The sequence below is a fragment of the Rhinolophus sinicus genome, linkage group LG15, assembly GCF_036562045.2.
Source record: "Rhinolophus sinicus isolate RSC01 linkage group LG15, ASM3656204v1, whole genome shotgun sequence".
NCBI classification, from domain to species: Eukaryota; Metazoa; Chordata; class Mammalia; order Chiroptera; family Rhinolophidae; genus Rhinolophus; species Rhinolophus sinicus.
Window position 1 is genome coordinate 3,600,306 of NC_133764.1, and position 27,188 is coordinate 3,627,493.

General features: G+C 40.3%; 1 protein-coding gene across 7 annotated transcripts in view; it reads right to left on the reverse strand.

Annotated features, from left to right (window-relative positions):
- Positions 1–3,730: 3,730 nt before the first annotated feature.
- The window catches only part of CENPV (centromere protein V), a 31,809-nt gene continuing 8,351 nt past the window's right edge, over positions 3,731–27,188 (reverse strand). For 2 of the 7 annotated variants that reach the window (XR_012492261.1, XM_019757382.2), the window contains exons 4-5: positions 26,601–26,715; positions 24,927–25,322 (exon numbers count right to left, since the gene is read on the reverse strand). Coding sequence is in view for 5 of the 7 variants with exons in the window: in XM_019757382.2 (XP_019612941.2) it covers positions 25,198–25,322; positions 26,601–26,715 (240 nt within the window). In the remaining 2 variants the exon portion in view is untranslated. Of the gene's footprint in view, positions 8,138–8,175; positions 8,682–24,926; positions 25,323–26,600; positions 26,716–27,188 lie in introns of those variants that run through there. The other 5 variants (XM_074320241.1, XM_074320240.1, XM_074320242.1 and 2 more) reach the window with 5 other exon arrangements.

Below are 27,188 nucleotides of genomic sequence, written 5' to 3' on the forward strand. Positions count from 1 at the left end.
AAGAAATAAGCCACGAACACTGGTTAGAGTGTGGTGGACCAGGCTGAATCATACCCCATTACAAGGAAGACAGACACTGACCCAGCCTTTCTGGACAGCAATTCTCAGTATGTGTTAAAAGCATTCAAAATATACATACTCTGTGGCCTAAGGAAATACTTTAAAAATAAAAATTCTATACACAAAGATCATCACAATATTATTTAAAATAGCAAAATTAGAAAAATCTGGTGATATAACCATATTTAGTAACAAGGAAAAATGTTCATGATATATTAAATTTTAAAAAGCAGGTTAGGAATGGTACAATCCAACTTTTGTCAAGCATACATACATATAACTACCCTTTTTCCCCAAAAATAAACCTAGCCAGACAATCAGCTCTAATGTGTCTTTGGAGCAAAAATTAATATAAGATTCAGTCTTATTTTACTATAAGACCGGGTCTTTAATATAATATAATATATAATATAATAAATATAATACCGGGTCTTACATAATATAATACCCGGCTCTTATATAAGACCGGGTCTTATGTTAATTTTTGCCCCAAAAGACACATTAGAGCTGATTGTCCAGCTAGGTCTTATTTTCGGGGAAACGGTATGTGTGTGTGTGCACATTTGCATCAAAGGCTATCTATATATCCATAGAGTCATCTTTCTACCGTGAACATTTATAATTTTAAAGGATTTTTGTTGTTTATGAATAGTTTTGATGTGAGAAAATACTTTTGATATGTGAAGTTAAAAAAATGTTTAACCAGTATAATTTCAATTATGTAAAGAAATGATTCATTAAAGAAAAGCTAGCTGTTTGTACACTGCTGGTCCACGTAGACGGTACGACCTCTGTAGAGGACAACTTGGCAACTTCCTGTAAAATTATATAGCCTTTGGTCCAGCATTTCCACTTCCAGTAATTTACACTATAGATTTACTCAAGTGCCAAAAGAGGTATGTAAAGGATAGACATTGAAACACTGTTTATAATAGTAAAATACTGAACCAGTCCAAATGTTTATCAACTTAGGATTGGTTAAATAGTGGATAAAACAGTAAAATACCATAAAGCTATTTTAAAAATAAGGCGATGCACTGATATGGAAAGATCCCTAAGGTATATTATTAAGTGAAAAAAGCCAGATGTGGAACAGTGTTAGTGCTTTCAACCATTTGTGAGGGGGGAAAAAATATATGTCTACACATCAAATGTGGGTAAACAAATAGGATATCTCTGGTAATAGTGGGAGGAGGGGAATGGATACCTTTGTCTCTTTTGAATTTTGTACCAAGTGCATACGTTACCGATTCAATAGTATTTTTTAAATCATAGATTAGAAAGATGTGTAGGATTATATCACTAGGAGTTGCTCCTGGGTAGTGGGACTTGAGACTTACTTTCTGCTTCTTTTGTTTTACTGTACATGCTGATTATTTTCTAAAATAAAAGTCTAGATGGAAAATGAAAATACACTAACATTTATATTTACTGAATGCCTGGTGCTTGATTCACCTGCAGCTACAGGCTGTACTCTGAGTCCCCAAAGGGAACAGGGCTAGGCTCTCCTTGGTGCCTGAAGAGAGCAAGAGACAGCAGCACAGGAAGGAAGGATGCCCCTCAAGGCCGGCGGGGGCCACTAGCCCAGTGCTAGTGACTGTGCTCAGGTGGGAGAAAGGGACCCTCCTGTGGAATCAGCCCTGGGGTCACTTGTCTTGGCAAGAAGAGAGCCTCTGTGCAAAGCTGTCAGAAGGCAGCTCCTCCGCCAGGCACGTCACACCCTCACCAGAGAACAGCCTGGGCAGAAGGGCAGATTTTCCTCTCTGGACCCCTTAGCCATGCCCTTGTGTACTTAACCTACAAAACTGCTACAGCCCTGAAGCCCGGAGCAAAGATCCAAAGTTCACTGTTCCTTCAAGGAGCACAGCAAAAAAAAAGTCATGAAGGAAAGGGGAAGGGAGAAGAGAGAGAAAGGGCGGGAAGTGGAGAGGGGAAGGGAATGAAAGAAAAGAACAGAAATAAACCACACACACATACACAAAATCTCAATTAAGAATTCCCTGGGGAGGGGTTGCATCCACTGCCCAGAGTTCTGGGGGGCCACCTGGCTAGGGATGGGGGTGGGGGTGATGCTCCGACTCCCTGGGGTTGGGAAAGGGTTACCCTCTTGTGTCAGACCAGTGAACAGTCCCTTCTATGGCTTCAGAGTGGGCTGGTGTTTGCAGTTCTCACCCCTGGCCCAGAAGAGCAGAAACCGCTGGGTCTCCCATTCCTCACTGCTTTGCCACCACTCGGTACCAAGGGTGACCAGACAGTAAAAAAGGGGGAACCCTCCCTGAGGAGGCTCAAAGGGAGGGGGAATTCTACTCTCGAGTGGGCAGCCCTCACTGAAGGAACAGTCAGTGGAAGAGACATCATCAAAAAACAGTAAAATAACCATAAAGCTGAGAATGGAAATTGAGGCCCTGGCCCAGACACACAATGACATTTCTCAGCAGCGGCCCAGTTAGTAATCTGGAATATCCGCCAGTAGATACATCTCAGAACAAAGAGACCAGAAAAGCAGAGAAATGGAAGTCGGGGTGGGAAAGGACTTGAAAAATACATTCATGTTATGAAGCCTAACATGAATAATGAGCGTTCCAGAAGTTACAGATGGGGACAATAAAGGACAGCCTCCATAATGAGAGAGCTGAGAGAGCCCAGCAGAAGGGCCCACCACATCCTAGCCAGTTTTGATTTTTAAAAAGATACATAAGCAAGCTGGCAAAATTGCTAAGTGTGAATTTGGGGAGGGAGAGAAAAGTGTTGTAAAGGTCTCCTCTGGGCCCAAGGGGAGGCTGGGGAGGTAAAGCATCACAGGTAGGACAAGTTGCAGACCAGGACAGGGTTCTGTCTGGGTTGTTAGGACCAGCAGCACTGAAGAGCGTAGTGTGCAAATTAACTAAGGGGAAAACAGGAAATGAAGAGAAATGCAAAAGCCTGCAAAAATAAAAAATAAATTAGGAAACAAAGAATAAAATGTAATAAATATCATGAGAATGATATGAAAAGAATCAAATAACACATCAGTTACTTAAAGAAAATGAATGGGATAATTTCCCAATCAAAACAGAGACTATCAAATTGAGTTAGAAAACAAAATCTAGCAACATCTAAAATAAGAATGAGCCATATACCAGGCAAAAACAAGCAAAAAGAAAGTGATGACATACATCCAGACATCAAAAAGCATTAAACCAGGGCTGGCCCAGTGGCTCAGGCGATTAGAGCTCCATGCTTGTAACTCCGAAGGCTGCCTGTTCGATTCCCACATGGGCCAGTGGGCTCTCAACCATAAGGTTGCCAGTTCAATTCCTTGAGTCCCACAAGGGATGGTGGGCTCCGCCCCCTGCAACTAAGATTGAACATGGCACCTTGAGCTGAGCTGCCTCCCAGATGGCTCAGTTTGTTGGAGCGCGTCCTCTCAACCACAAGGTTGCCGGGTTCTCCCGCAAGGGATGGTGGGCTGTGCCTCCTGCAACTAGCAAAGGCAACTGGACCGGGAGCTGAGCTGCGTCATCCACAACTAAGACTGAAAGGACAATAACTTGACTTGGAAAAAAGTCCTGGAAAGTACACACTGTTCTCCAATAAAGTCCTGTTCCCCTGCCCCAATAAATAAATAAATAAATAAATAAATAAATAAATAAATAAAGCATTAAACCTTGGACAATAGGAGATATTTTATAATAAAAGGTTCACTCCATGAAAAGATATGCACCAAGTATCACAGCAGCCAGATACATGAAATGAAATATCCCAGAAATACAAGTTCTTTATTTAAAAACACAATAATGGAAACCTTTAATATTCTTTCAGAATTTTTATATATCAAGTTGGCAAAAAGTAAAGAGTAGCATTTGAATAATATAAGGAACTTAAAGTCAACATTCACTTGTTATGTGATAGAATGTTTACAAAAACCAATTATTTATCGACCCTTGGGAAATCCTTAATAAATCCCCCAAAGTAGATTTTGCAGGCCACATTCTTTGATCATAATCAAATAATATTCAAATTAATTATACAGTGACCAGAAAACAAAATCTTAGAAATCAAGAAACTTCTTAACTAACCCTTAGATAAAAGAGGCAATTATGAGTTGTCTAGAAAGTAATAAAAATTACACTTTAGATGGCACCTGTATTTGGGTAATTTGTAGTCTTAAATACTTCCATTTTTTAAAATAAGTGAACTGCATGACTCAATTTAAGAAAATCAACAATATAAACCAAAAAAAAGTAGGAAGAGGGATGTAACACAGATGAAAGATAAAAATAAATGAAACAAAAAAATAGTGAAAAGGGTGTTTTCTTTGAAAAATCAAATAAGCCAACACTTAGTAAGTCTGATTCAGAAAGAGAAAACAGAAGTGCCGTTATTGGGAATGCAATGGATATTAACAGCCACAAAAATGGAAAAGACTGAAAAAAATTAGATGATGTGCAAGTCCATGGCCACAAAACTAAAATCTAAAGGAAATGGATGACTTCCAAGGAAATTTTGGACCAACACAAATTTTGGGCCTAACATAATGTATAAATAAGGCCCAAACATTTAAATCCCTTAAAATGCAGGACTGCATTACAGCAAGATTAATGAAAACCTTGTTTTTAAACCTTCCTATGACTTGGCATTAGGGTTTCCAAGCGGGAATTCCTGCCCATTCTCAGGAATTTTTTTTGCTTTCCTCTTCCCGGATCCCGAGAAAAGTTGGTCGGGAAATCGGGAAAATCAGCTCCTTGAACCCAGGTGATTGGTTGTATCGGCGGTCACTTTGTGGAAATGATTCATCATGGAGAACAGAAAACAGTTTACATCTCGGGATTCAGGAACGGGAAAGCGAAAAAAATTCCTGAGAACGGGCAGGAATTCCCTATTTGGCATCAACCAGGTACATCCAAGACCCGAAGGTGGTGCTGTCCCATCCTTAGGCAGGCAGCTGTTCTGCTTTCTTGGCAGAACCTAGGAGGGACAGAGGGAGCCTGTGCACCAAAATGTTCAGGACCAACTGCAAGGTGGGTGAGAAAGGGAGATGACCCAGGCTCCATAGAGGTTAGAGCCCAGGACAGACTGATGTTGACATGGTGGCTGTCTCCTTCCATTGGAAAGCTTCACACTGCTCCTTTCACTGAGTCTTTGCAAAGTAAAAAATGCTTTCAAACTGAACAATTCCCAAGTAGGTGGTCACTTCCAAATCCCCTTCCACCCCCATAGCCTAACACTAGCTTTGGTCCACCACATTTGAGAATGGGGACTAGACAGAACTGGTGCCAGGGACAACTGGATTAATCCAATGGCAGGGCATCTTATTAATATGATTTTACATGACTAAAATTTACTCAAAAAGTAAAAGAGAACAGACCCAATAAATAACATCAGAAGATAGTAATAATGTAATTATAATAAATGTTCCTAGTGTAGATGGTTTTACAACTATCTAAATATAATTCCAATGTTATTTGGGCATAAAATAGAAGACATAATAAAACATGTGACAGCACAAAAAAGGAAACGACTGACAATTTTATTTCTGAATATAGATGCAAAATTGTAAAAGAAAATATTAGCACATTGAATCCAGCAGTGCATCAAAAGAATTACTACTCAAAAAAAAAAGAATTACTACTCCATGACCAAGAAGGATATTATTCCGGGAATGCAAGAATTGTTCTACTTTGGGAAATCCATCAACATAATTCATTACATCAACAAATTAAGAAGAAAACTCATATTATTTTATTGATAGATGCTGAAAGATAAAATTCAGTCACTCTTAATAACAACTTTTAAGAAAAATAGGAGAGAGGAAAACAGCTTAAATATAATAAAGACTGTTTACCAAAATCTAGCAGTCTAAAACTAAGCGGTTGAGGTACGAATGGAAACTATCATCGCCTTTATTAGCTAGGTTTTTCTGAAGGGTAAAGCTAATGAAGTAAGACAGAGCAATAAAATAATTGGTGTATGTATTGGAAGAGACAGCTATGTTTAGAAACCCAAGAAATGTCAATAAAATCTATAATAAATGAGAAAATTTGGTAAGGCAACTATCTGGATAATAGATATCTTTACAAAAATCAATAGATTTTCTCAATTGGCAATAATGTGACAAATTAAAATGGGAAAATCCCATTCTCATCAACATCAAGAATTATAAAATACCTAGGAATAAGTTTAATATAAAAGATATAATATCTATTTAAATTTTACAATCACTATTAAAATTCTGGCCATGTTTTTTGCAGAAATGGATAAGCTGATCCTAGAATTCATATGAAATTGCAAGTGACTCAGAAGCCAAAACAACCTTAAAAAAAAAACAAAGTTGGAAGACTAAGAGATCCTGATTTCAAAACTCACTGCAGAGACCTATATGTAAGAGCTAAAACTGTACAGCTCTTAGAAGGAAACACCAGATGTAAATCTTTGTGACTTTGGGTTAGGTAACAATTTCTTAAATATGACACAAAAAGCACATGCAACAAAAGAAAAAATAGAAACCTTTGTGCATCAAAGGACATGAAAGTGAAATGGGAAAAAGTATTTGCAAATCATATATCTAAGGGTCTAGTTTCCATAATATGTAAAGAATTCTCATAACTCAACAAGAAAAAGACAACCTAATTAAAAGATAGGCAAAAGACCTGAATATACATTTCACCAAGAAGATGTTCAAATGGTCAACAAGCACAAGAACATCATTAGTCATTAGGAAAATGCACCCCACAATGAGATATTACATCACACCCTCTAGAATGGCTATACTTAAAACAAACACAGAAAATAACAAGTTTTGGTGAGCATATGGAGAGATTGGAACCCTCAAACATTACTGGTAGGAATGTAAAATGGTGCAGAGCTGTGGAAGACAGTTTCACAGTTCTTCACTAACTTAAATATTTACCGTATGACCCAGCAATTCCACTCCTAGGTATATACCCAAGAGAAATGATATATGTTCACATTAGAACTCGTAAATGGGGAGGCCAGTTGGTTCAGTTGGTTAAAGCACGGTGCTCTTAACAACAAGGTTGCCAGTTCAATCCCTGCATGGGCCACTGTGAGCTAGCGCCCTCCACAACTAGATTGAAACAACTACTTGACTTGGAACTGATGGGTTCTGGAAAAACACACTTAAAAAAAAAAGTAAAGAGAACTTGTAAATGAGTATTCATAGCAGTACTCATAATAGTCAACAAGTGGAAACAACCCAAATGTCCATCAACTGATGAAAAGATAAAGAAAATATGGCATTTTATTATTCAGCCATAAAAATAAATGAAATCCTGACACATGCTATGAGGATGAACTTTGAAAACATTATGCTAAGTGAAGTAAGCCAGGCACAGAAGGCCATATATTGTAGGAATTCATCTAGAATAGGCAAATCCAGAGAGACAAGTAGATTACTAGTTTCCAGGGGCAAGAAGTTGGGGGAAAGGATGTGACTACTAATGTATGTGGGCTTTCTTTTGGGGGTGATGAAAATGTTCTGGAATTGATTGATAGTGGTGAAGGTTGGACAACCTTGTGAAGTTATAGGCATACCTCATTCTATTGCACTTCACTTTACTGCACTTCACAAATACTGCGTTTTTCACAAATTGAAGGTAAGTCCTTCCACCAGCAAAAAGATTACAACTTGCTGAAGGCTGAGATGATAGCATTTTTTACCATTGAAGTATTTTTATTATTTTTAATTTTTAATTTTTTTATTATTTTTCAATTACAGTTGACATTCACTATACTAGTTTCAGGTGTACAACATAGTGGTTAGACATTTTATAACTTACAAAGTGATCCTCCGTGGTAAGCCTTGCACCCACCTGCAATCATATAATTATTATCATATTATTGATTATATTCCCTATGCTATACTTTACAAGGTGTGATAAAAAATTTACAGTGAATGATTAAATTTAAAAAATTTATTACAGGGGCGGGCCTGGTGGCTCAGGCGGTTAGAGCTCCGTGCTCCTAACTCCGAAGGCTGCCGGTTCGATTCCCACATGGGCCAGTAGGCTCTCAACCACAAGGTTGCCAGTTCGACTCCTTGAGTCCCGCAAGGGAGGGTGGGCAGCGCCCCCTGCAACTAAGATTGAACACGGCACCTTGAGCTGAGCTGCCGCTGAGCTCCCGGATGGCTCAGTTGGTTGGGATGCGTCCTCTCAACCACAAGGTTGCTGGTTCGACTCCCTCAAGGGATAGTTGACTGCGCCCCCCCCTGCAACTAGCAATGGCAACTGGACCTGGAGCTGAGCTGCGTCCTTCACAACTAAGACTGAAAGGACAACAACTTGAAACTGAGATTGAAAGGACAACTTGACTTGGAAAAAAGGCCTGGAAGTACATACTGTTCCCCAATAAAAGTCCTGTTCCCCTTCCCCAATAAAAAAAATCTTTAAAAAAAAAAAAAAAATTTATTACAGTAAAAGACACATTGCCATTAATCCTCCTCACTTTTAACACACTTATCCCATCGTTCTTACCACCTTCTGAAGCAGTTCTGGAAGTCCTCTGTTGTGAGTGTAGTTGCACGGTTGTGACTGCCTCAATGTCCTGAATCAATTCAAAATGTTTATTTTTCATGGTGATTTTGACTTTGGGGAAGAGCCAGAAGTCACACGATGCCAGATCTGGTGAATAAAGCGGATGAGGACACAATGTAATGTTTTTATTTGACAGAAATTGCCATACTAGAAGCGATGTGTAACACGGAGAGTTGTCATGATGGAGGATGAAACCGTTTGTCCATTTCATGTTAATGCATTGATCGTGATCCATGATTTATGGCACAAAACATACCTTCTCTCAACTGTAGCTCACACCCAACTGACTGCACTGAGCAAGTTGAAATTTGTCACATTACTGTTACTAAGTTTCGAGGCACCACTTCCCATATTGAAGATCCCTGCCTTTCCGTTTGTTGGATGGCACTCAGGAGCAGCATTCACTATAATTTTTTATCACACCCATATGTCCCCATGACTGTTTTGTAACTGCCAATTTATACTTCTTAACCCCTTCATCTTTTTCACCCAACCCCCAAAACCGGTCCTATCTGGCAACCATCAGTTTGTTCTCTGTATCTATAAATTCGTTTTATTTGTTCATTTTATTTTTTTTTAGATTTCACATATTAAGTGAAATCATGTTATTTGTCTTTGTCTGACTTATTTGAATTAGCATAATACCCTCTAGGTCCATCCATGTTGTCACAGATGATAAGATTTAATTCTTTTTTATGGCAGAGTAATATTCCATTGTATATATGTACCACATCTTTATCCATTCATCTTTTGATTGAAGCATTTAACCCATTTACATTTACAGTAATTATTAATAGGTATATACTTATTGCCATTTTATTGTTTTCTGATTGTTTTTGTACTTCTCTGTACCTTTCTTATTCTCTTTCTCTCTTCTCTAGAATGTTGACTTTCTGTAGTGTTTGGATGCCTTTCCCTTTATTTCTTGTGTATCTTTTATAGATTTTTGGTTTGTGGTTACCATGTGCTTCCTATATACCAAGCTATGTTTACAGCAGTCTATTTTAAGTTAATGGTCGCTTAAGTTCAAATGCATTCTAAAATCACCAGTTTTACTTACCCCTTCCACATTTATGTTTTTGTCATTATTTTTTACTTCCTTTGTGGGTGTTTGTGTGTATCCCTTAATTTAGTGTTGTAATTACACATGATCTTCCTACTTTTGCCTTTTAACCTTTGTACGAGCTTTAGCTTGATTGATCCACTGCTTTTATTATATGTTTGCCTTTATCAGTAAGAATTTTTTTCCTTGTGATATTTTCTTATTCATATTTTTTTCCTTCTTGTGTTTAAAGAAAACATTTTAACATTTCTTGTAATACTGGCGTGGTGGTGATGAAGTCTTTCAGCTTTTTCTTATCTGGGCAGAACTAAAGTATTTTTACATTAAGATATGTACATTGTCCTTTTATATGTAATGTTATTGCATACTTAATAGACTACAATATAGGGTGAACATAACTTTCATATGTACCAGGAAACTCCAACATTTGTGTGATTCACTTTATTGCATTACTCAAACTTTACTGCGGTGGTCTGGAACTGAACCCGCAATATCACCAAGGTATGCTTGTACTAAAAACCACTGAATTCTACAATCTAAAAGGGTGAATTTTATGGTATGTGGATTATATCTCAATTCAAAAAAATAGTGTGAAAGTAAGATTGCATTAAAATACTCTAGTTCAATATAAGGATACACATATGATAGACTTGGCTTCCCTCTCTGAACCTGGTGATAGTCGTCTAACATGCTAGCTTACTGAACACAAAGTAACTACTACAAAGTACAAATATTTCTATTTTAACCCAGTTTTAGTGCTTACTACTTTCCTTTAAATATACAATTTTAAAAAATTAATTTAAAAAATGTAATGCAGGACCTAAAACAAGAACTGAATAAATGGAGAGTGGAACCATGTTCCTTGATAGATTTAATCCTTGCAAAGTTAATAAATTGAATACCAAATATATGTAATATATGTAAGTTCCAATGTATACATTTATATATTTATATGTTATATTCATATATATTAATTCTCATTCTGACAAAGTTAATATACAAATTTAATGTAATTGTAGTCAGAATTTCAATGAATTATTATCTTCAGACCTGAATAAAGTTATTTAAAAAACACTAGAAAAAGAAATGTCACGAATAGCTAAAATATAAATATTAAAAAGGACAGACAGTGGCTGGTCAAGACAGTGGAGAAGGTAAACACTGTGATTACATCTTCTCATGACCATATCAAAATTACAATTAAACTACAGAATAACCATCATCGCGAATCATCTAAAGTCTTGCTGAACCAAAGCCCTGCAAGTAAGGACATACCAAAGAAGCCACATGGAGACTGGTAAGAGGGGCAGAGATGCTGAATAGGCTGCTCCCACACCCCCGTGTGACCATTAAAAATAGGGAGGGATATCTTAGCTGCAGAGGGCTCTCCCCGCCCAGAAAAGCAAGGGGTTCTAGCCCCACACTAATCTCCACAGCTCAGGGTTCCAATACCAGGGAGAGAAGTCCCCATAACTTATGGCTGTGAAAACCAAGGTAGATTGTGGCTGAGTGAGACAAGGGCAGTTGCAGTCCCAGGCACTCCTCTTAAAGGGACCATGCATGGACTTACTCACTGACGGACTCACATGCTCTGAGCTCCAGCTCTGAGGCAGCAGCTCAAAAGGCACCAGGGACATATACATGAGGAGGAACTTCACCCTGGCTTCAGGGTGAGGGCTGGAGGGGCAGCTTTCTCCCAGAGGGAGGAGCTGGTGGAAACCATTGTTTCTTAGTTGAGCCCTCGCCAATCCTGATGTGCAGATGCAGGCAGCTGCCATATCTGAGTCTCCATCAACCTGGGTAATATGGTTCATTCACCCTGATTCACTGACCCCACCAGACCCAACTTTTAGGAACACCCAAGGCACTTCCAGTAGCTTTTCTGCATAAAAAGCATGTTTTGGCTCATACCGTGCATTTTCCTATAATCTCTCAAAGGTTCACAAAACCCAGACAAGCAGCATCTGGCTTCAGCATTCTGAAACCTCTGCTGAGCAGCCCCAAGCCTGGCATGAGCAATAGCCGGCATTGGTTTGTGGCTTGGTCTCTCAAGTCCCCCAAGCGCAGCACAGGGAGTGGCTGTCTGTAGATTGCTTTGTGTCTCATACTGGGTGGCCCTAGGTAGGACACAGGCTGTAGCTGAACTTGGCTTGTGGTGGGACCTCACCTAAGAGTCCCTGGGATTGACATGCCTGGTGGCCAGCTTTGGACCAACCCAGCATATCACCTGGCTGCCTCTGGGGACGATATACCCAAAGGGCATGATAGTCAGGCACTTGAGTCCTGCTAAGGCAAATGCTACTCTGTATGGTCAGCCCCTGAAATAGTCAGGGGCCCCATTGTAGTCAGGGCCAGTCCTCACAACCAATCAGCCCAAGGATCAATCCCTCCTACTGACATGCAAACAGCAACCAAGGCTCAACTACAACAGCAGGGCACACACAACCCACAGGAGAAACACTCCTGGAGTACCCACCTCAAGTGATGAGGGAGACTGCGCCACTGAGCCCCACAGCACACCTACTACACAGGGCCACTCTACTAAGACCGGGAGACATAACAGCCCTACCTAATACATAGAAACAAACACAGGGAGGCAGCCAAAATGGGGAGACAAAGAAACATGTCCCAAATAAAAGAACAGAACAAAGCTCCAGAAAAACAACTAAATAAAATGGAGACAAGCAATGTACCAGATGCAGAGTTCAAAACACTGGTTATAAAGATGCTCAATGATGTCAGGGAGAACTTCAACAAAGAGATAAGAAACATAAAACTGGAGACAGAAAACAAAAAGAGCCAGTCAGAAATAAAGAATACAATAAAAGAAATGAAGAATACATTACAGGGAATCAACAGTAGTTTAGATGAAGCAAAGGATCAAATTAGTGATTTAGAAAATAAGGCAGAAGAAAACACCCAAACAGAATAGCAAAAAGTAAATAATCAAAAAAATGAGGACAGTTTAAGGGGCCTCTGGGAAGCCATCAAACATACCAACATTTGCATCATAGGGGAAACAGAAGGAGAAGGCAGAGAGCAAGGAATTAAAAACCAATTTGAAGAAATAATGAAGGAAAACTTCCCTAACCTGGGGAAGAAAATAGACATACAAGCCCCGGAAGCAGAGAGTCCCAAACAAGATAAACCAGGGCTGGCCCGGTGGCTCAGGCAGTTAGAGCTCCATGCTCCTAACTCCGAAGGCTGCCGGTTCGATTCCCACATGGGCCAGTGGGCTCTCAACCACAAGGCTGCCGGTTCAATTCCTCGAGTCCCGCAAGGGATGGTGGGCTCTGCCCCCTGCAACTAAGATTGAGCACGGCACCTTGAGCTGAGCTGCCACCGAGCTCCCAGATGGCTCAGTTGGTTGGAGCATGTTCTCTCAACCACAAGGTTGCCAGTTCGACTCCCACAAGGGATGGTGGGCTGCGCCCCCGCCAACTACAAAACGGCAACTGGACGTGGAGCTGAGCTGCGCCCTCCACAACTAAGACTGAAAAGACAACAATTTGAAGCTGAACAACAGATTCCACAACTAAGATTGAAAGGACAACAACTTGACTTGGGGGGAAAAAAGGCCTGGAAGTACACACTGTTCCCCAATAAAGTCCTATAAAAAAAAAAAAAAAAAAAAAGATGAACCCAAACAGGGCCACAAGACACGTCATAATTAAAATGCCAAAAATTAAAGACAAAGAAAGATTCTTAAAAGCAGCAAGAGAAAGGCAACTAGTAACTTATAAGGTAGCTCTCATAAGACTGGTAGCTGATTTCTCAACAGAAACTAGGCAGGCCAAAAGGGACTGGCAGGAAATATTCAACATGATGAAAAGCAATGTCCTACAACCAAGACTACTCTACCCAGCAAGGCAATCATTTAGAATCGAAGGACAGATAAAGAGTTTTCCAAACAAGAAAAGGTAAAGAAGTCCATCACCACCAAACCAGCATCAAAAGGAATATTAGAGGGACTTCTTTAGGATAAAAAATATTTATATATATATGAATAATATAATGGCAAAAACGACATATCTATCAACAATTACTTTAAATGTAAATGGATTAAATGCTTCAATCAAAAGATAGGGGGGCTGGATGAATAAGAAAACAAGACCCTTACATATGCTGCTTACAAGAGACTCACTTCAGATCAAAAGACACACAAAGACTGAAAAGTAAAGGGATGGAAAATAGATATTTCATGAAAATGGAAACAACAAAAAGCTGGGGTAGCAATGCTTATACCAGACAAAATAGACTTTTTTGTCTGGTATAAGCAACAAAGTCTGTAACAAGTGACAAAGAAGGACCTACTAATCCCACTTCTGGGTATTTATCCAAAGAATCCCAAAACACTACTTCGAGGGGATGTGTCCATCCATGTTCATTGCAGCATTGTTTACAATGGCCAAAATGTGGAGGCAGCCTGGGTGTCCGTCGATGGAAGAATGGATAAAGAAGAGGAGGTACATATGTACAATGGAATATTACTCTTCCAGGGAAGGGAATGAGTTCTTGCCATCTGTGATGGCATGGATGGACATGGAGGGTATTCTATTTTGCTGATTGAAGTATGTCACACAGCGAAAGACAGATGCAATGCGATTTCACTTCTATGTAAAACCTAAGAATAAGACAAACAAACAAAACAGAAACAAACTCATAGATACAGAGAACATTTTGATGGTTGCCAGATAGGAGGAGGGTTGGGGTGGGTGGGTGAAAGAAGGGGAAGGGATTAAGAAGTACAAATTTGTTGTTACACCGTAGTCGTGGGGATGTATGTTAGAGCATAAGGAATGTAGTCAATAATATTGTAATAACTATGTATGATGTCAGACGGGTACTAGATTTATTGGGGTGTTGGAAGGGAGGAGGTTGGGGGGCAGGGTGAGAAAGGCGAAGGCATTAAGAAGTACAAATTGGTAGTTACATAATAGTCATGAGGGTGTAAAGTAAAACATAGGGAATATAGTCAATACCATGGTAATAACTATGTATAGTGCCAAGTGGGTGTTAGACTAGACAGGGGGATCACTTAAATTATATAAATGTCTAACCACTATGTTGTACACTTGAAATTAATAGCAAATAATATTGAATGTCACTTGTAATTGAAAAATTTTAAAAGTAGGGGAGGTGAAGGGGAGTAAGAGGTTCAAATTTCCAGGCATAAAACAAGTCATGGAGATGTAATGTACAGTTTAGGGAACATAGTCAGTAATATTATGATAGCGTGGTACAGTGTCAGATGGTTGCTGGACTTACCATGTTGATCATTTCTTTAGATATATAAATGTTGAATAACTATGGTGTACCCTTGAAACTATTGCATGTTAGCCATATTTTAATAAAAATATTTTTTAAAATTAAATTTTTAGAAAAGGACAGAGATGTGAGACCTGTTTTTCTATATATTAAAACATAAAGCGATTGCAATCAAAACAGTAAGATATAGGCACAGTTGTAAACAGATATTTGAATCCAGATCCAAATTATCTAAGAACTACTATATGATAAAGGAGGCATTTTAATTCAGTGAAGAAAGCATTTAATATATGGTTTCAGGATGGTTGGTCAGGCATTTGGAAGAAAACAAAAACTCTACCTTATACCAAATACAAAAATACATTCTAGATGAATTAGAGATTTACATGTAAATATCAAAACAATTAAAATATCATTTAAAAAATCTGGGAGACTAAATGCATATATACCTTGGAGTGGGGCAGACCATACCAAGCCAGGCTGTAAACCCACAAGATATTAAGAAAGAGACAGATATTTCAAACAAAGTTTTATAACAGGTATTACAGTTATGTCCATATCCCTAATACTGTATATAAAGATAAGAAAACATCCCAAAAGAAAAATGGAGTGAGGATGGAAAATTCACAAAAGAGGAAATCCACATGGCCAATAAGTATGAAAAACTATTCAACTTCAGTAGCAGCCAGGGCATACAAATTAAAAAACAAAAATAAAATCCATTTTTTGCTGAAGGTAGTGATTAAACTAGACTGGGAGAGGTTTTCAGGGGACCTCAGCATAAGGAAAATGAAAACTGCAGAGGACATGAAGAAGTATTTCTCTCTCTCTCTCTCTCTCTCTCTCTCTCTCTCTGTCTCTCTAACCCCTCTCTCCCATACACACACAATAAATGTGAAAAGTAAATCACACTACTAATTCAAGAAATACAAATTGAAAGAAAATGTCATTTTTCACTCATTTAATTTGCAAAGACTTCTATAAATAATAATGCCCACTATTCTGTAGGTGAGGGAATGGATACAAATATATTGATAGAGGAAACATAAGATGGCAGAATCTTCTGGAAATCAACATCAAAACCATTTAAAAAAATTTTTTTAATAAAAAAATCATTAAAGAGAGATGCAAGATGGCAGAGTAGATAAATATTATGCCTGTGTCCTTCCGTGAACACATTAAAATTACAACTAAATTATAGAACAATCAATCTGGAGAAGCATCTGAAGTCTATCTGAACAGAAGTCATATAACTGAAAATATAAAAAAGCCACCATGAGACTGGTATAAGGGATGGAGATGCAGAATGGACCCCAAACCTCCCTGTGAGGGTCAAGAATTAGGAGGGATACCTTGGCCACAGAGGTTCCCCCTGGAAGAGCGAGGGAGCCCAGCCCCCCCTACACTAGGCTCCCCAACCCAGAGTGCCAGGAAGAGGAGCCCCCAAAACATCTGGCTGTGAAAAAACAATGGGGATTCCGACCATTCGGGTGGGACAAAAGGCTACAGGAAAGCTAGACATCCTCTAAAAGAGTCTGCGCACAGACTCACTCGCTCACAGGCACTCACCTTGGGCACCAGTGGAGGGACAGGAACTTGGGGGGGCCTTGGAGACATACAGGAGGCAGACTGAGGAGTGTGGCTTTAGGGGGAGGACTGGAGGACAGTCAGCATTTTCCCAGTGAGGGGTCCTCTTCCCATGCAGCCTGCAGGCTGGCGCCATCTTTCCACGTTGATCCTGCCACCACAGGCCAAATCTGAATCTACTGTCCCGGTGAGCTGTGCCGCTCTGCCCTGCTGACTCAGCTGGGACCCTACCCTCCTAACTCTCGCACAGCTGGAGGCACTTTCTCAGCAAGTAGCCAGCTCCTCCCACATTGCCCTCTTTCTACAAAAATTATTGGAGTCCACGGGCCTCAGGCAGGTGGCAACTGGCTTCAGTGTGCTCCGAGACTTTTATTGAGTCGCTCCAGGCTCAGCATTGGCACCAAACCAGAGTCTACATTAACCTGGTAACCACAACTCTTCCCACTCTAGTGACTCCCTGAGACCCTGCCTCACTTAACTGGAGTACCGCACAAGGCTTTATCAGTGGCTGAACCTTAAGGGAGCAGGCAGGTGACAGCAGGCCTCCAGGTGTCCTGGTTTTTTGCAGTTACCCCAGGCCCAGTACTGGTGGCAGCATGTACATCCTTGGTTCACAGCATGGCCCCTCCCATGTGCCTCCAGGTTTAGCACAGGCAGCAAACAACTGTGGATCACTTTGTAGCTCCTGCCAGGTAGCCCCCTGCCAGCCACAGGCAGTGGCTGACCTGGGCCTGCACCAGAGCCCCTCTCAAGACGCCCCAGAACCAACATACTTGGAAGTTGGCTTCAGACCACAGATGAGCACTGCCTAATTAGGCCCACAAGTGGCACACACAAAAGGTGGTCTCAACAGGTACCAGAGCCCAATGGGACAAATTCCACTCAGTGGGGTAAGCCTCCCGCACAGCAGCCCATAAGCTGTGGACGTGGCCAAACCCCACAGCCAGTCAGCCTGAGGGTCAATCCCACCCACTGAGTGCCAATAGCAATCAAGGCTCAACTATAACAAGAGGGCACACACAACTCACATAAGGGACACTCCAGAAGTACCCGGCTCAGGTGACCAGGGAGACTGTGCCACTGGGCCCCACAGGACACCTACTACATAAGGTCACCCGGCCAAGACTGGGAGTTATAGCAGATCTACCTAATAAATAGAAACAAACATAGAGAGGCAGCCAAAATGAGGAACCAAAAAGAAATGCAACCAAAAATAAAGAATAGGAAAAAAAGACTTAAAGAAAACAGAGGCAAGCAAACTACCAGAGACAGGGTTCAAAACAATGGTTATAAGGATGCTCAAGGAACCTAGTGAAAACTTCAACAAACAGATTGCAAGCATAAGAAAGGATGTAGAAACAAACAAAACAAAACAAAAAACAAAAACACCAGTCAGAAGTGAAGACTACAATAACTGAAATGAAGAATGCACTAGAAGGAATCACCAGTAGACTAGGTGAAGCAGAGGATAGAATCAGTGATTTGGAAGACAAGGCAGCAGAATACACCCCATCTGAACAGCAAAAAGAAAGAAGACATAAATAAATAAGGATAGCTTAAGAGACCTCTGGGACAATATCAAGTTTGTAACAACATTTGCATCATAGGGGAACCAGAAGGAGAGAGAAAGCGAGGCATTGAGAACATATTTGAAGAAATGACTGAAAACTTTCCTAACCTGGTGAAGGAAATAGACATACAAGTCCAGGAAGCACAGAGTCCCAAACAAGATGCACCCAAACAGGCTCACACCAAGACACATTATAATTAAAAAGGCAAAAGTTAAAGACAAAGAGCGAATCCTAAAAGCAACAAGAGAAAAGCAGTTAGTTACCTACAGGGAGCTCCCATAAGACTGTCAGCTGATTTCTCAACAGAAACTTTGCAGGCTAGAAGGGACTGGCAGGAAATATTCAACATGATAAAAATCAAGGTCCTACAACCAAGACTACTCTACCCAGCAAGGCTATCATTTAAAATCGAAGGACAGATAGAGTTTTCCAAACAAGAAAAAGCTAAAGGAGTCCATCACCACCAAACCAGCAAAAAAAAGGAATATTAGAGGGGCTTCTTTTAGATGGAAAAAAAATATATATGAATAACATAATGGCAAAAACTACATATCTATCAACAATTACTTTAAATGTAAGTGGATTAAATGCTTCAATCAAAAGACATAGGAGGGCTGAATGGATAAGAAAACAAAACCCTTCCATATACTGCGTACAAGAGACTCACCTCAAACTGAAAAACACACACAGAAAGTAAAGGGATGGAAAAATATATTTCTTAAAAATGGAAACAAAAAGCTAGGGTAACAATACTTATACCAGACAAAACAGACTTTGAAACAAAGGCTATAAGAGACATTGAAGGACCCAGTAATCCCACTTCAGAGTATTTATCCAAAAAACCCATGCTACTTCGAGGGGACGTGTGCATCCACATGTTCATTGCAGCATTGTTTACAATGGCCAAGATATGTAGGCAGCCTGGGTGTCCAACGATGGAAGAATGGATAAAGAGGAGGTGATACATATGTACAATGGAATATTGCTCGGCCAGGGAAGAGAATGGGTTCTTGCCATGTGCAGCTGCGTGGATGGACCTGGAGGGTACTGTGCTGACTGAAGTATGTCAGACAGAGAAAGACAGATGCAATGTGATTTCACTTACATGTGGAATCTAAATAACAACACTAACAAACAAAACAGAAACAAACTCAGATACAGAAATCATTTTGATAGTTGCCAGATGGAAGGGTGGTTGGGGGTATGGGTGAAAGAAGGGGAAGGGATAAGTACAATTGGTTGTTACCAAGTAGTAGTCATGGAGATGTTGGGTATAGCATAAGGAATATAGTCAATAATAACTATGTATGGTGTCAGATGAGTACTAGATTTGTTGGGGTGATAGATGGGAGGGGATTGAGGGCAGGGTTAAAAAGGTGAAGGGGGGGCAGCCGGTTAGCTCAGTTGGTTAGAGTGCAGCGCTCCTAACAAGGTTGCCAGTTTGATCCCCACATGGGCCACTGTGAGCTGAGCCCTCCACAACTAGACTGAAACATCTACTTGACTTGGAGCTGATGGGTCCGGGAAAAACACTTTTAAAATAAGTAAAACATTTAAAAAAAAAAGTGAAGGGATTAAAAAGAACAAACTGGTAGTTACAAAATTGTCATGGGTATGTAAAGCAAAGCATAGCAAATATAGTCAATAATATGGTAATAACAATGTACAGTGTCAGGTGGGTGCTAGACTAGTCAGAGGGATCACTTCTTAAATTATATAAATGTCTAGCCACCATGATGTACAACTGAAATTAATATAATATTGAATGTCAACTGTAATTGATAAATTTATAAGTGGGGGAAAGGGGAAAAGGAATAAGAGGTCTAAATTTCCAGGTATAACACAAATATGTCATTGGGATGTAATGTACAGCATAGGGAATACAGTCAATAATAGTGTGGTATGGTGTCAGGTGGTTGCTGGGCTTATGGTGATCACGTCTTTAGGTATATAAATGTTGAATAAGTATGGAGTACCCTTGAAACTAATATAATATTGTATATTAGCTATATTTTTAATTAAAAAGATCTTTAAAAGGAAAAAAAATCATTAAAATGCACATATCCCTTGACTCTGCAATTAATTCCATGGGCATGCATTTATCCTCAGGAAACAAAAACTGAAAAAATGCATAGATGCATAGACAGATGTTTGATGGGTAGCACTGATCAGAGGGAAAACATAATCAACAGACTAGAGCAATGATCTCCTGATTTTGACTTTTCAATGATACATTTGTTCTAAGTGCTAATATGTACATTAGAAAGCATACAGAAAAAAATTTGAAAAGTATAAATAGAAATTCTGACATTTTCTTCCCACAAATCAATAGATCACCTTGAGCATTTCTTGGAGGATGCACACCCTGCCCTGGAGACCACCAGACTAGTCAATCAGTGGTGAAAAGCATGGAGGTTAGCTGGTACGAACAGAACATGTGAAGTCAGTGAATTCTATGAAAAGGGAAGCTGTCAAACCTTATGGAAAGACAGGCAGACCAGGATGGCAGAACTACTACAACTACAAAAATGTTTATGTTCTTGGGCCCACAAGAGGTTAGGGAACAAAAGCATAGCTCTAGTTTGATCAGAGTGTGAAGGTCATCCTCGAGCTTTTCATCAGCCACAAAAGCAAGCACTGGCCTTTGTGCCACGTACTTTAAAGAAGTGAAGGTTGATTTCAAAAAAGGATCCTCAAATCCCAGGCCTTGGATTTCCACTAAGTATAGCTAATTAAATCTGACTTTGGAAGTTCTGGCTGGCTTTAGAACTGTTTCCTTCTTTTATGAATTCAGAAGATATTAAACAAAGTTGTAGCAAATACCCCCTCAAATTCCTCAACAGGACACGTACAGGAATGAGTGTGAGCAGCTTCCTGGCTGAGACCCCAGAAGGAGAAGTGGTGCCACGTGGAAACTCCAGCTGGTTTGCTCTCCAGTCCAGGGCTCACTCCGAGGGTGCTCAGTGCTGCTGACAGTGTCTGACATTCCCAGTCTCAAAAGAGAGCCTCCTGGTTGATACCAAACCCTTGCTTCCTCTGAAACAAGTGGGAAAATACCAACCTCTAAGATGATGACTAAGAAGGCTCAAGCTAGGACAGTTTCCACTCAGGGGCCCTTAATATTTTGACTTCTGCTAGTGACCTCACTGCCAGGGGATACTTTCAATAGGCTGGTTCAGAAAGTCGCTGGAAATCCAACACCTGGTCAGAGGAAGGTTTAACACACCATGCACAACAGCATTCCTTTCCACCAGCAACAACCAAATGCAAAGTGTAAAAAAAGATCCAATTCACAAGAAAAACAAGATAGCCAGGAATCCAGGAATAAACTCTACACAAATTGTGCCAGTTATACAGCCTCTATATGGAGAACAGCATGAAAGTTGACTGAAGAGCATAAAAAACAAACCAAATTGATGAGATGTGCCACTTTCGTAGATAAAGCTCAATACTGTAAAGGCTATTCTCCCCAAGTTAATTTATAAATTCAATACACTCTCAATCAATATCCAAACATGATTTTATATCTTAGTTGCTATTCTAATTCTAAGTCATTTGGAAGACAAAATGAACAAAAAAATGAGGGGGGACTGACCCTGTATTTTTTTTAAAGCACATCATAAAGATTTAGAGATTTAAAACGGTGTGGTACTTGTGGAACTATAGGAAATAGATTAACAACACAAATGAAGAGCCCACAACTCCATTTAGTAAACGCAGCATTTTAAATCAGTAAGGAATGGAGAGATTAGTCAATAGAAGTGTCCATGCAAGGGCTATTTTGAGAGCGGGAGCCTAAAATCCTGCTTCATACCACTGACAAAAATAAAAATTAAAAACCACCTGGAAAAAAATTTAGGTAAAGGGCTATATAAAAAAAGCAAAACAGGCCTGCCCAGTGGCTCAGGAGGTTGGAGCGCCATGCTGCTAACACCAAGGTCACCGGTTGGATTCTCATATGGGCCAGAGAGCTGCGCCCTCTACAGCTGAGATTGTGAACAACGGCTCTCCCTGGAGCTGGGCTGCCATGTGCTGCTGAGGACTACCACGTGCTGCCATGAATGGCCATGGGGGCCAGCCTGCAAGAGCTGCCATGAGCAGCGGACTGACAATCAGCGAGGGACTGCCATGGGGGGGCGGGGCGGAGAGCAAGGCTCATAACACCAGCATGGGCCAGGGAGCTGTGTCCTAGACTGAGAAACAACGGCTTGAACTGAGGGGCCGGGGGAGGCGGAAGAGAGGAGGGAAAAAAAAGCAAAACAATAAAACTATGAAAGTAGTAAAAGAAAATATAGGTAAATGTTTATAAACTTGACAAAAAAAGGTATTCTCAAACACGACATAAATTACAAAAAGCCAGAAAACACAAGTGAAAACATCATAAAGGGGGGAAAAAAGACTGATAAATCTGAACCCATCAAAATCTAAAACCCCAATAAACAAAGTTAGAACAATTGAGACTGAAAAAGAATATTTGTAAAATTTATAACAGGATTTACATCCTAAACATAAGGAGCCCCAAAAATTATTTTAATAGTATCTAAAACACTTTTTTACTAATATTTTTAAATTGGCAGGTGAACAAATAGCCCCCCCCCAAAAAAAAAAAAATGGGCAAAGGACATGATCAAGCAACTGACAGGATAGGAAATAAAAATGGTCAAAAACATAAAAAGATGCTCAATCTCACAGGAAATCAGGAAAACAGACATTTTTAAAAAATGAAACTTTGCCCAACAGATTGGTCACAATTAAAAAAGATTGATAACATCAAGTGTTGGTGAGGGCACTCTGGTATATACAGGGTTGACAGACATTTTAGAGGCTGGTATACACTTTCTGAGGGCAACTTAGCAGTATTTTTAATATTTAAAATATGCAGTGTTGGTAGCACCAAGGTTGTCGGTTTGATCCCTGCATGGACCACTGTGAGCTGTGCCTCCTTTAAAAAAAATTAATAATAAGTTGGTCTGAAGGGTGTGGGTTATTGTTAAGCTAGAAAAAAAATTAATAATAATAATAATAAAATAGGCATATCTTCAACCCAGCAATTCCACTTCTATATCCTCAAAGAACACATGTGTATAAAGAAGCATGTAAAAGGATATTCATTGTCAACACTCATTGTAAAGCAAACACTGGAAACCCTAATTTCCATGAAGAAAAAGAATGGTTAAATAAACTGTACTCATACTACTATGCAATTCTATGTAACAGCTAATAATGATGATGTGTATATTGATATGAAAACATCAAGACATTATTAAACAAAAATGAAAGTTGCTGAACAAAAGGTATTATAAAATACGATGCTATTTATGTTTTTAAAAGACACACAAAACTATGTAGTTTTTACAAAATACTGCAACTGGCAAGGTAGGTATATCAGAGGGGACATTCACTGTATCAGAATATATTCATGTTTTACCTGTATAACTTTTTACCAGCCCCTTCCAACCTTAAAGTCTGGACATGGCTGTAAGCCAACAGGCTGTCAACGACTTGGAAGAGGCGTTGACCACACAAACACAAGTATATCTATACAGTAAGTAGTCCCCCCTTATCTGCAGGGGATACGTTCCAAGACTCCAGTAGATGCCTGAAACCACAGACCCTACACACACTGTTTTTCCCATACATACATACATACATACCTATGATAAAATTTAATTTATACATTAGGCACAGTAAGAGATTAAAATAGAATAATTTTAACAATATGCTGTAATACAATTTATGGAAATGTGGTCCCTTTCTAAAAATATCTTACTGTACTGTACTCACCCTTCCTCTTGTGAGCTGAGATGCTATAACGCCTACATAAGATGAAGTGAGGTGGAATTTTCCATTTAATTTTTTTCCATTTAATTTTTTTTAGACTGTGGTTGAATGCGGGTAACTGAAACCACAGAAAACAAAACCATGGATAAAGGGGAGTGACTGAATTTCCTCTCCTTTCTTTTTTTCCTTATCCAGTCTATTTCCAAAATTATTTCATGATTGATTTTCCTAAAGCAAAGAACAAACATTAAGCATTTGCCACTATGTATATGCTCAGTATTTGGTAATGAAAGGAATGCTTTAGGAAAGTTAATCTGATTGTAATAGGCAGCAATGTGACACACCGAGGCAGGACAGGGGAACCAGTCAAGACCGCTTTTCCTTATCCTGTTCTCAGCTTACAGGCTTCCCAACGCATGTAAAATAAAGGTCAAATTCCTGAGCCTAATATCCAAGACCATCCCGAGTCCGGCTGCAACGTAGTCCTCTGATCTCTTCCATTACTTCTTCCCATGACAAGTCTCCAATTCAGTCTAGCATTAGCATGTGCTCACAGCTCTGTTCACAATTACTGCTCCCTTCTATCTTCCTAAATCTTGCTTCCTTTAAAAATATACTCAAATTTGTTGTTTAATGGGTATTGAGGTTAAATTTTGCAAGACAAAGCATTCTGGAAATTGGTTGCACAATGCGAGTACTTAACACTGCAAAGCAGTACACATAAAAATTAAGATAGTAAATGCTGTTATTTGTATTTTACCACAATAAAAAAAAAAAATTAGAAGCTGATTTACCTTAAAGAAAAAAAATCACACCCTCCCCGCCTTCCATGACCAGCCAGCCCTCTCTCCTCTGAATTCCTAGAGCTCATATTATCTTTACAACTCATGTGGCTTGTAATCATTCACATCCTTACATTTCTAATAACTTTTCATCTGTCTTATCTCTCTCTCCCAATTTGGTTGAAGCATCTTAACAACGTTCAGTAAATATCTACTCTTAATTGGCTGGCCTCAGAAGCAAAATCAAAGTGAGAAGAAAATGATGAACCATAGTAACCACTTTCATATTAAAAATATTTATTTTTCTAAAAGATCACACAAAAGTTGGGAAGAGAAAGATGTCAACTAGCTTACATCAAAATCTGGGCTGAGGAAGGACAAAGAGCTGCCTAAAGAAACTGGTAGCTGGAGCAAACTGCAGAGGTTGAGATGGCCACTGGCCAACGGCACCAGTGGCCGGGGTCAGCCACATTCACGAGCACCGCCGAGGTGCAGAGGGGCAGCACAGCTGCCGGCCCCCGTCATTTCTCCTTTTCAGGAGAAGGAGGAGCTCACTCTTTAGACATGTTCTTGATGGTCTTGTGCTCCTTCATGGCCTTCTCCCAATCGCTGCCATTGAACTCCTCAATGACTACACTCCGCACGGTGCCCTCATCCAGGCAATGTGGGGCAATTCCTAGAGGGAAGTGGCACAGAGAAAGGAGGGTCCCAGATGTGAGTGAGACCAGGTGCTTTACTGACTCTTGGAAAAACCCACAGCAGCAAGCACCACGATACTGCATGTCAGGCTTTCCGCATCATACACTACAGCTTACAATGTCAGCCTCCCGGCTCACTTCCCATCGCTCAGATGGGGATCAGGCTTCCTGAACCAGGGATGGCAAAGGCTGGACATCAATCCATCAATACCAAGCTGAGAGTAAAAAGAGTACAAAGATCAAGCCTACAGAAATCTCTGACTGGCAGCCTGCAGAACTCAGGCCTTTTCCAGAGCTTAGACGGTAACTGTCTAAGCACTAAACACCTCTCCATCTATACAGGATTTTATACTTTCCAAAAGCCTTTCCTGTGCCTCAAGGTAGGCAAAAAGGAGTCTCCATGTGACACATGAGGAAGAGGGGCTGCTAAGGAAATGGGGTGGCAAGGGCGAGGATGATGTCATGCCCTCCCCACACAGCTGCCCCACCGCAGCTCTGTAGGCTGCATCTACACAGGAAGCAAGATTACTCAGGAACAGTAATTGGTAAAATTTTCCATATGGTGATGGGAAGAGAACTGACTCTGGGTGGTGAACACACAATGTGAGATATAGATGATGTATTACAGAATTGTACACCTGAAACCTATGTAACTTTACTAACCATTGTCACCCCAATAAACTTTAATTTAAAAAAAAAATTACACAGGAACGTACTCGATACTACTTTCCACTCAACTCGCACTGTAGCTGGTGTCATTCTGAACAACTGTCTAAGGTTGTTTTTTCCCCTCAGGTCCAAGTAGGACCTGAAGAGGAACTTAGGGGTTCTCCTGTTTGTGTTTTGAACAAACTAAAATGTTAAAAATGGCATCATCAATGCTCCTCATCCTTGCTCCTTTATCACCTTAATCACCATCGTTGCTAAAATTCCCTCGCCCACCCCACAGGCCCATCACCTCCCCCTCCTCTCTCTACCCGTCAGTGTCGGCCCCAGCGACACACAGGTCTGGCAGCACCAGTAAATGAGAATCAGGATCTGACTGGTATCTGAATAGGCAGAGCCAGTCTTAGATCCCATCACTTGAAAGAGCTCTGCTGAAGAGCTGTTTTTCTAAAACGTGCATGTGGAAAGGTCTCACCAAGCAGTAGGCAAGCCAAGTACGCCAGTGCCCACCTTTCCCACCGGCATGTACCCAAAGCAGCCACAGGCGTCACCACGTCCCTCCTGAGCTTGTGGTCATGCCCTTCACTTACCGAAGCCTCCAGGGTTGGAGCGAGGGGTGTAAAAGCTCTGCACGCCGCATCTCTTACAGAAGGTGTGCTGCGCCTTGTGCGTGTTGAACGTATATGTGGTTATGCTCTCGGCTCCCTGAAGGAAAGCAAATAGATTTCTCTTTTACAAAGAGATTTTTTTCTTGTCATTTTTAAAAATATCTTTTAAAAGGCTCAATGGGTCGGGAAGCCCTTCTGTAGGGCTCTCAGGATCATGAAGATATACCAATCTCGCAGAGACTAGAGACTTCTCTGGGACAGGGACCCACCTACACTGCCGGGACACACGTCAGTCCGGAGCATGACAGCTCATGCCTTCTCCTAGGTCAGCTGCACACACAGCAACTCAGCCTCACATGTTCCCTGGTCCACGGCAAGACAGCATGCCTTGTCGATGTCAGGGAGTGAAAACGCCTGCTTCCCAGGCCTCAAAGGGGGACAGCTCATGCTAGGGACTGGTTCTCCATGTCCCCAAACAGGAATGCTCAAGGTCTTAAGAAAACTGTTGACTGTATTTTAATTCATCTAGAAAGGACAAACTGAAAAAAGAATATTTACCAGATATCATAG